The following is a 10,512-nucleotide window of genomic DNA, read 5'->3' as shown; positions in this document are numbered from 1 at the left end:
GGCTGGACTCTGGTCATGTCTGTCTGCCTATTCTCCCCCATCAATACCCAGATATGAGTCTTAGACCCTTACTGCCTAGTGGGACAGAAAACCACTCTCAACAGAGAAAGTGAAGCGAAAGACAAATTCGCAGTCTCTTTGCCCAAAGGCTAGGTCTGTCCCAAGCCTTCAGAGGTGGGCAGTAGCCCCAGAGCCTGGTAAGCTCATGGAAGAGGAAAAGAGACGATGCTGGCTGGGGTGCCTCCAGCAGGGCAAGGGCAGCCCTTGTTACCACTCAGGATATATTGAAGACGGGAGACAGACTGTAGCCACTCGTGCTGAACATTTTACCCTTTAAAGGCTCTATCCCTAGAAAATGTAACTTGTCCATATTCTCCAATTTTAGCAAGCTTTTCTTCCTTCATGGGGGTGGGGTGGAGTGGGGTGAAATTTCTTGCTTCTCACCCTGACTTCACGCTAAAGAGGGTGAAGAAGGGGAGAGTCTTGAGTGCCCTCTAGGGACCAGTGGCTCAACTCATATTTGGATTCTAGCGAATCTACACTATTCTGATCTTGTCAGTGCCTTGCTCAAAATTGTCATAAGCTATCTGTTGCCTACTGAGTTAAGAACCAGTTCCTAAGGAGGCCATTAGGACCCTCTACAGTCTCAACTGACCTTTTTTTTTTTTTGTCATTAGAATGATTTTAGGATTATGGCATGCAGAGCAAAAATAGGAAAAGAATGCAAATATAATCATCCAATAAAGAGGTCAGTTGGATCTAATCAAGAAGGGAGGGAACCTGTGTGGTTACCAGATTTTTTCCAGACCTCATAACCTAATCAATAGGTCCAGAAAGAACTAGGTAAAGCATCATGGGAATCTAAACTGTACAGGAGGGTCTGGAGAACCCTGTTGACATAGCATCACACAGAAGGGACTTGGCGTGTTCACAGTGGTGGCAGAAGAATCTGACACATCTTGGCCAAAAAGCAACCTCAGGCTGCTGAGACAGGACTCCCCATTCTCCTGCAAAGATAAGCCCAGGAGGCTTGACGCAGTACCCTCAATGTGCTCGGGATGGTAAATGTCATTTAATCCTAAGACAGTTTAGAATTAAATACGAGAAAGATGAAATACACCAAATCCATAGTATTCATTTTTGTGTTAACTTTAGTAGTATTCTGTGTAATTTGGCATTTTCAATGTTTGTAAGATTTAGATAATGTATTAATTAGAGAATCTGACAAATTAGCCTGTGATTCCAACGTAAGATATGTAACTGAATAATTGATTTTGGACTCGTGTTAGAGATTTTTACTAGTGTGCAAATAATATTGAAAGAGAATCTGACGTCCTTTATAAGTTTAATATATTAGATTTATAAGAGTATTCAATTAATAGCTATTTGCTAGATATCTGACTAAGAGCAAGTAACTTGAACTTTTTGCCTTGGTTTTCTCACCTGTAAAATAAGTATGATAACAGTACCTGTTTCATAAGGTTGCTGCGCGGGAATGAATGAATTCATACGAGAGCTTGCAATACTGTTTGACTTTTAATGAATGCTCAATAAATAAGTTATTGTTACTAAGTATATGAGGACGTTTTGTTTGTTAGATCAGGCATTTAATTACCATATTTAAAAGGCAAAGTGAATATACTATGTATATAAATGCTGATTAAAATGTTTAGGGAAATTTATTGACAATGTTGTAAGTGAAGTAGTTATTTAAGGGACCTTAGTGTATTCCAATTGAGTTGAAGGAGCATTAATCAGCCTCTTCGCAAGAAAGACAAGGTCCATGTTTCCCACTGTAACCCCAGCACCAAGGCATTTGGTACCTAATAGGTGCTCAATACATATGTGTTGAATTGAACTGACAAGTCATGTAAAAAAAAGATTCTAAGATGGTATAACCCATAGACACTGTGAATTGAGACAGGGACCACAGGAGGAGGAGCTTTGAGGGAAGATACAGGGGACAGGCTTTAACCTACTGAAATTATGGCTGCTGTATGACATGAGCTCCTGGTCACAGTCTGAAGTCTCATGTGTAGGGCAGACCCACGGGAAACAGTTTGGAACAGGAGATATATATTATGGGGGATCATCAGCAGAGCTTGGGTTCAGTGAGAGGAGGGCCCTTTGAAAATGATTGTTAAAACTCCCTAGATATATAAATAGATGAGATTAATGAATTAACCTTAAAGGTGTAAGGAAAGATGGGTTTTTTAAGTTGTTACCTTAATATAGCAAATATTAATTAAAAAAAAACAAGTAACAATAAATAGTCTTTTCTGTCCCCTCTCCCACAAATCACCCTTAGGTATAAAAGAACTCATCTTGACATTTCTAACCTTGTTACACACTGCTCCCTTACACAAATCCCTTGTCTTGGCATCCCTTGAAAGCTCTTCCCAACTTTTTTGGGGAGTCCCCAGGGATAGAAACATGTGTTCAGGAACACTTATTCATCATCATCATCGTCACCATCACAGCAGCCACCACCTATCATACCTGTATTTTGTACCAAGCAATTTACATGATTAATGGTAATGGGAAGAGCTAGTCATACCCAGCACTTACTATGTGCTTCCTGGGTGCCAGGTACTGTCGTTAAGTCCTTTGTGAATATTATCTCCTTATTTCCATGGCATGGGTGAAGAAAAGGAAGCTTAAAATGTTAAACCACTTGCCAAAGTCTCACAGGTAGGAAGTGGTACGGCCAGGCTTTAAACCAAGAATTTGACCGCAGCACCCATGTTATGATGCAACATGCCTCCCCAGTAGTGGCCTGTGGCCTCTGAAAGCATGTGCTCTGGCCACTTGGGCTAGCACTCTGTGGAAATGCAGACCCTGCTTGGGCCAGTCCTTGACGTTCCCAAAGAGGTAAAACTCCTTTGAAGTTGCTCCCACAGTGTCAGGTTCCCATCCATCCTTATTGGGTTGGGGCTGTGCACATTCCTAAGCAGAGATGGGGAAGCTGCTGCTGCTCTTGGAACTCCACGCAGTTTATCAGTGGGTCCTGAAGAGTCCCCAGTTGCCCCAACTCATCTCTCTTTGTTTCTATCTCCCCCTAGGAGTTCTCACATGACTTCAATTCTGATTACCTGAGTGCTTACTATCTGTATCACCACTCACTTGGTATTTAGCACACAGTATAATTTTTTTATAGGTAACCAGTCAATCAAATGACCATTCCAACTTTGTTGGAATCTAGCTCTTCTTTAATCTCTTACGGTAGATTTGTCTGCATTTTTTCTGAGACTGATTCTAGAATCTCAGGTCATTTTGAGTCTTTTGAATAGAGCAACTGGGGTTCCCAGGCTCACTTGTCTAGGGAAGTACAGTGGTCCTCTGTATCCACAGGTCCCTCATCTTCGGACTCAACCAACGGTAGATCGAAAATATGTGGAGAAAAAATACAAAAAATTCCAAAAAGCAAAACTCGAATTTGCCATGCACTAGCAACTACTTACATTGTATTTACAACTATTTACATAGCATTTATATTGTATTAGGTATTATAAGTAATCTAGAGATGATTTAAAGTATACAGGAGAATGGGAAGATGTGGGTGGGTTCTATGCAAATACTACGTGGGCCATCTTATATAAGGGACTTGAGTATCTTGGGATTTTGGTATCTGTGGAGGTCCTAGAATTATACCCCCTCATATGGTGAGGGCAATAAGCCAATGTCGTTTGTATTTCTTTTTCTTTATTTATTTTTGTAATTTGTATTTCTGAGGAGGGTAGACACAGAGGTCTTCTATCATATGAGTATTGAAGATCTACTGGGACCTCCCTGGCAGTCCAGTGGTTAGGACTCCATGTTCCCAATGCAGGGGGCACGGGTTCGATCCCTGGTTGGGGAACTAAGATCCTGCATGCCGCACGGCATGGCCTAAAAAAATTTAAAAATGATAATAATAATAATTAAAAATGATAATAAAAAAATTTTTTAAAGATCTACTATGAGACTGGCATTGCACAAGATGCTGGTATATGGTCATGAACAAAACAAAATCCCTGCCCTCCTGCAGCTTCTGGATTGTGGAGGATACATGGTTGGAGAAGTACTGTGTAGAAAGAATAACGCAGTGCTTTCAAACTTTTTTGCAACTGAAATCCAAGAAGAAGTGCATTTTATAGCATGATCTAGCATAAACACACACACCTATGCACATACATTTATATATCTGAAATGAGTTTCATAGAACAAGAGTCTTACTAAGTTTGACGTTCTCTGATATTTTCTATTTCTTTCATGAAATGTTGGTCATGGCTCACTAAGTTAATTTTGTGCTTCATCAGTGGGTATCAACCTGCAGTCTGAAAAAATATGGTAATGGTTAAGAGCACAACTCTGAGGCCAGGCTGATGGCTTTCAGACCTGGCTCCACCTTTTACTGTCTGGGTTTTAGCAAGCAATCTCTACATACCGTTGTTTCTCCATCAGCAAAATGAGATAATAATAATAGTAGTACCTACCTCTTGGACTCCACTTGAGAATTAAATAAGAAAGGAGATAATGTGTGTAAAGGACTTAAAATAGGGCCTGACACAAGGCGAGGGCTCAATAAACATAGGTGGTAAATATTGGGTGTGATGATGGAAGGGAGAAATGAGGGAACATTTCCTAGAGGAGACCTTAAGGAGTAGTAGGAATTATTCAGGGGCAGGTTTAAGCAGATGAATAGAAGGAGAAGACAGAGAAGTTTTGTGCAGAGAGAGCAGCCCTTGCAAAAGTTGCGAGGTGCTAGAACTTCCTGTCTTGTATGACCTGAGAGCTTCCCAGTTTGGTTGCAGCCTGAGGGAGAAGTCTGTGACAGATGAGGTTAGAGATGCAGCAGGGGCTGAGATCACGAAGGGCCCTGCAGGCACCTCAAAGAATTGTAGACTTTAACTTATGTGTAATGGGACCTTATTAAGCCTGTTAAGCAGAAAAGTGACATGATTTACTTTTTTGAAAGACCATTCAAGCTGGAGGGTGGAGAATGGATTGGGGAAGGCAATTCCTGTGGCAGGGAGACCATGAAGGGTCTATTGCAGTATCTTGATGAGAGATGAGAGTCACCTGGACCAAGGTAAAAATGACAGGGAACAACTGCTTTAAAGGATCTAACTGATAATGGCACTTCAGGGAGAAAGGAGTCATGGATCACTCCTAGGTTTCTGGCTTGAACACCTGGGTGGTAGGCGGTGACAATCTCTTAGACACGCTGGACAAAAGAGACATTCCGTGTTTAATTATGTTGAATTCTGAGGTAAATGGAATCTTCTTGAAAATTAAAGTATCCTGGTTTTGTCAAATTGTTTTTTGACACTCTTTGGGATGTTTAGTAATTCCCTAAAGCAACGGTTCTTAAACTAGGGTATGTATGACAATCCCCAGGAGAATGTGTGTATTTGGGGGTGGGGTGGGACGGGGGGGGTGTTAGAAATGCGGGTTCCTGGGCTAAGAAGCCAAGATCCTGGAGAGACCATTTGGACTCCAGGATTTAAATAATCAGTCTGAATGACTCTGATGCAGGTACTCTCCAAATCACAATTTAAAAAACAAAGAACAACAAAAACTACCTCTCCTGTGTCTCTAACAGTAGTTTTTCTAGTCTCCACCCCTCCCTACTTCTCAGGCACTTGCTTGGGGGGGGGTCCCTATTGCTTCTGACTCCCTCCACTCATCGCTCATGAGAGTAAGGACTTCCTTTTCCTAACAGGTACATCTCCAGCGCGCCCAGAAAAATACTTGGCACCGAATGGGCCCTCTGGAAATGTCTGCCAAACGAATGAATGAGAGAAAACATTTATATATTGCTTTGTACAAAAACTTTAGCTTTTAGATACTTGGTTAGGGTTTGAAATAGGGAAGCAAAGGTGATTTCAAAGAAAGGGTGAGGGAGCGACTGGCAAGTCAGCGCGGAGGAAAAGGAGGGGAAGCCCCTCTCCGATTATCGAGGCACGCTCAGGAGGTCCTATTTCCCGGGGCTGGGGGGCGAGAAATGTGACTATTTACAGATTAGCAACCATCTTGGGTCGCCTGCGTTACTTCCCCGGGGCGTGCACATTTCCCTAATACAGTTGCTTTCGTGATTCCGGCTCCATCCAAACCTCTACAGGGAAATGTGAACGCGGGGAGACCTCGGGGGACGGCCGGGGGCCGAGCCCAAACACCCTCCGAGATGCCCCGCCGAGACAGTGCCGACCTCCCCATCATGGCGGCGGCCGGGCGGGGAAGCCGAGCCCGTGCGTAGCGTGCGTGCCTCCTCTCCCTCCCCTCCCCCTCCTCGGCGGCGGCGGCGGCGGCGGCGGCTTAGGCGGCAGCGCTCGCCATTGCCGCTGGTGGCAGGAGGCTGCGAGGAGCCGGCGCGGTCGCAGTCTCCACGGCGCAGGCCCACGGTAGCGCAGCCGCTCTGAGGTGAGTGCCCTACCGCGCAATCTCCAGCTATTTCAGCCCCGGCGCAGCCGCAACACGCCGCCCGCCTGCCGGCCGGCCGGCCCGCCCCGCAGCCGGCACCCTGCCGCCCCCGGCTCCAGGCCTGGGCCCCTGCCGGATTCGGCCCGCCTCGGGCGGGGGGCCCTGGCCCGGCCCAGTCAAACCGCCACCCCGAGGATGCACAGGCCTCACTAGGCCCCAGGCGTCCTGGCGGGCTCGGGAGGGAGGCTCTGCCCTCCCGAGAGCCCCAGGGTTCCGGCCTCCCCCGCCGCCTGAGGCTCTCGGGGCCGCGGCCTCCTCGCCGCCGTGGAACCCGGGGCCCGGGCCCGGCCTTCCCGCGGCTTCGGGAGCAGGAGGCCCGGGAGAGCGCGCCGGCCTGGGAGCGGGAGGTGGGCGGGCTGCGCGGGACGGGGGCCGCGGCTCCCAGCTCGCCTCCTTGGCCCTTCCCGGGTCTGGTCCGCGGGCGGCGCGGCGCGGCGCGGCGGGCTGGGCCGGGGCGCGGGAGCTGCTGTCTCCTGCGGGAGAGGAGGTTGGCTCTTCGGGCAACCTCCGAAGCTTCCCTCCCGCCGGGGTGGCGTGGGCTTGTTACCCAGGTAGACTGAGGGACGCTGGAATATGGCGCGTTGCCCACCTTCTTGCAAGTTAGGAGGCGGCAGCGGCGGCAGTTCGAGGAGGAGGGCGCAAAGTCCTTTTGTACGCAGAAATAAGGAGCGACATTGTGTTTTCTTCCCTAGCAGAGATGCTGCCCGTGGAGGGGGCTCGGTTCTTCCTGTGCTTGGGGTGGTGGTCCCCTGTGTGAGGGACAGGGGGAGTGGCACGACCTCGAGAAGGAACTGAACCTTTGCCACTGGAACGACAGGGGCTCTGGATGGCCTTGTGCATGGGTATTAGCCCACATCCCCAGCCTTTCGGGGAACTCAAGGGTTTGCCCTTTGCATGTGATCCACTTAACTGGGCGATGATGTCCACCACCTCTCTCACCTGTTGTGTCGTTGCTGTACGTCCTAAAGTTTCGACAGTCTATTTGTGCCCATCAGAACTTGAAGTTGTTTAAAAATCTTAATATTTTTAGGGCTTCAAATGATATCCAGCCAGTTGGAGGAGCTGTTGCCTGGTATCCATCCCTTCTTAAACATTAGATTAGCATATATTAATTGCTTACTTTACAGCTGATGTCACTTGTGCTTAATTCTTTCTGTGGTCAGAGCAAAATTCACATTTTCTTAAGTGTGTAGAGACAATGTATTGGAAACTCTTAAGGTGAAAGGTAGTGTGAGTGAGACTGTCAGCTCTGCGGGAGAATGGGTATGCACATCTTACACCTTTTGTCGAGGGCATCATCTGCTGTCACAGCTCACAGTGATCCTTTCCCCATTTCACCTTCGCCCAACCTTTAAAAAAATTCCTTTTCCTTTGGTCTTGAACAGTAAGTTATTGAGTTGTTCCTCACTCAGGGGAGGGGCGACTTTGGAGATGCTGGGGTTTTTTCCTTCCCTTAATTCAGTAGTGGCCTGACTCCCTAGAATTGTGTTTGAAAGTTCTTGATGTGTTATTGCATAGGTAGTGAAAATATGACTAGCTCCACCTGTGCATCCGAGTGTAATTTCCTTATTTTATGAGTGCAAAGGCAAACATACAGTTATCAAATGTAAATGTAATGTAGTATAACTATTCTTAACTTGGGTCCAGAATTGTGTGCAGACTTTTTTGTGGGGCTTTTTTTTTTGACAGGAGTTAGATGTGGCTTTCAACAAGGTCCATCAGAATAAGAATTACTGTTTACTATCTTTTGGTTCATCTTTATTTGAGGTCCTTTGATTTCATCTGCCTGCCTTTCTCCTCCCCCCACCCCATCTCAAACTCAGTATACATGAGGAAAATTACTTTTTGCTTGGGAGTCTTGGTATATTCTCATTTAGGGGGGAAAAAAAAAGGTTTCTTATCCCCAAGACAGGAGTTTTCTTACCAGGTTTTAAGGAAATTCAGCAGATTTAGGGAAGTAATTATAGGAGTAGGAGATAACGAGGGCCCTTGTCCAGATATAGAGGGAATTAAAGAAAGGATTTCAGGTTTCCCTCCCAATTCATGTATACTCCAATGGAACCCAAAATTGTACGGTTTTTTGGTTTTATTAAGTCACAATTATGTATCCATCTCTAATTTTTTAGGGAGCTAAAGACCAACTTCCCATGATTTAAATATCTGAGTTTGCATTGCCTATACATCATAGGTTCAAGCAGACTTACTTGAAGAAGTATTTTATGTGAAATGATAGAAAATGGTGACTTTTAAGGGAAATTTAAGCTCCTTGTAGTCTGGGGTTAATTTTTTTTTTTTTCCCGGTACGTGGGCCTCTCACTGTTGTGGCCTCTCCCGTTGTGGAGCACGGGCTCCGGACGCGCAGGCTCAGCGGCCATGGCTCACGGGCCCAGCCGCTCCGCGGCTTGTGGGATCTTCCCAGCCCGGGGCACGAACCCGTGTCCCCTGCATCGGCAGGCGGACTCTCAACCACTGCGCCACCAGGGAAGACCCTGGGGTTAAATTTTTTATACCTCTTTCTGTATATGTAATAAGGCATTCAGTAAATGTTTGTTGGGGAATAATAATAATGAACAGTATTATTGAAATTAAAATTTTTTCACAAATATTTGAAAAGGTATGCTGATTTTTTGGTTTCTGGAAGTTCTGTAAACTGCCAGCCTTTAGAAGCACACCCTCCAGTCTCTGGAGAACAGGAAGTTATTGCATAGGTTCAGCTTCTGTCAGATATCTTTAGGCAAGCCCAGTCCTTCACGCTGCAGTGGGCTTGTTCATCTACTCAGTGCCACTCTGAAAAGTTGGAGGGTAAAGGGGAGCTCTGTGGGTTGTTGAGTCTCAGAAGTGTCTGCTCTAACCTCAAAAGTTTTGGCATTACTCTCTCTGGGGCTGTAATTAATCCAGGAAATTCGATATTTGAATTTAGACGTTTATGTATATCTATGTGTGATGCTTAATAATACATATATAAATAGTATTTGGAAAATCAGTCTTACAGGTAAATATCAATTTTTGGTTTTGTAAAAAACATTTAAGAAAATGTTTTATACTGAAGGAAATTCTCTCTGTTCTTTCATGTTTTCCTTGAGAGCTAAAGCTAGTGTTTTCAGCCTGAGCTTACCCAAATATAATTTTCCATGAATGCTTAGTAAAACAGCAATGACAAAGAAACCCACTTGTTAAGTTTATTTTAGAAACATTTTATTTAGACCAAGTCCAATCAGTATTTTTTTAGGCTCTGGATACATGTTAAATTTTGAGCATCATGTATCATATAGTTCCTTCCTTATTAACTAGGGAGTGGATTATCCACTTTCTTGGCTTTTCAGCTAGTGCTTTTATCCATCAATATTTTACTAAGGAGAACAGGCTGGAAGAGAAAAAGTAAAGGAGGTGAAACAAATCAATTTCAGGTGTTTCCAGAAGATTATAACCACATTGAGCTATTGGAAACTTTTAATCCTGGAGCAACAAGAATGCTTTGTCTGAAGTTATTTTGATGTAATGAGGACAAAACTTAGAAAATAAACAGAATTTTTGATTGCTCAAGGAAAATAAGTGGATTATATATACCTTGGAATATATATATTTTTTCTGCAGTGCATTTCATAATTAGGCTAAAATGATTTCAGCCCCACTCAGTGCAGTTTAGTAACTGAAGCTTCAAAAAGATTTCATCATGTGGTCTTTAGTCCTAAAATGTGAACATTTATATGAACTGAAGAAAAATCAGAAATACAACTTCATAGAGATATTCTAGTATATTTTTAAAAGGATCCCCTCCCCCAAAACAAAAACAACCAAAGCAAAACTAGGGGGTGGTTAAGGCAGGCCTACCACATGTGTGATCCTTGAGGTCAATCTGTATTGTATCATCATCAGCAGTCACTTAGATAATAAACCGACCATAGGAATCTTCTCCAGAATTCCAGACTTGGTAGCCTTCGTTATCAAACTGCTCCCGACCCATCAGATAATTTCTGAGGAAGCCATGTCTAGTAAGGGAGGGGTGTGTGTGTGTGTGTGTGTGTGTGTGTGTGTGTGTGTGTGTGTGTG

At 44.7% G+C, this 10,512-nt stretch overlaps 2 protein-coding genes across 12 annotated transcripts in view; both read left to right on the top strand.

Annotated features, from left to right (window-relative positions):
• Positions 1-6,166: 6,166 nt before the first annotated feature.
• On the top strand, positions 6,167-7,022 carry LOC113618551 (translation initiation factor IF-2-like). Its single transcript, XM_027102768.1, has 2 exons — positions 6,167-6,230; positions 6,430-7,022. The coding sequence occupies exons 1-2, from the start codon at positions 6,167-6,169 to the stop codon at positions 7,020-7,022; spliced, it is 657 nt and encodes a 218-aa protein (XP_026958569.1).
• The window catches only part of NRF1 (nuclear respiratory factor 1), a 135,729-nt gene continuing 131,499 nt past the window's right edge, over positions 6,283-10,512 (top strand). For 8 of the 11 annotated variants that reach the window (XR_003431890.1, XR_003431892.1, XR_003431891.1 and 5 more), the window contains exon 1: positions 6,283-6,402. The gene's annotated coding sequence lies outside the window, so the exon portion shown is untranslated. The remainder of the gene's footprint in view (positions 6,403-10,512) is intronic. The other 3 variants (XM_027101951.1, XM_027101949.1, XM_027101946.1) reach the window with 2 other exon arrangements.

This window comes from Aethalodelphis obliquidens, unplaced genomic scaffold, assembly GCF_003676395.1.
Source record: "Aethalodelphis obliquidens isolate GAN/ISIS:26980383/991018 unplaced genomic scaffold, ASM367639v1 scaffold5, whole genome shotgun sequence".
Lineage (NCBI taxonomy): Eukaryota > Metazoa > Chordata > Mammalia > Artiodactyla > Delphinidae > Aethalodelphis > Aethalodelphis obliquidens.
Note: the sequence above shows the minus strand (reverse complement) of the source record. Positions and strands in the feature narration are given on the sequence as shown.

Bases quoted from the DNA above. Each gene is read 5' to 3' on its own strand.
- LOC113618551 (XM_027102768.1), top strand. From the start codon at position 6,167: ATGCCCCGCCGAGACAGTGCCGACCTCCCCATCATGGCGGCGGCCGGG. The intron at 6,231-6,429 runs GTGCGTAGCGTG...CGCAATCTCCAG, and splicing joins CGGGCGGGGAAGCCGAGCCC to CTATTTCAGCCCCGGCGCAG.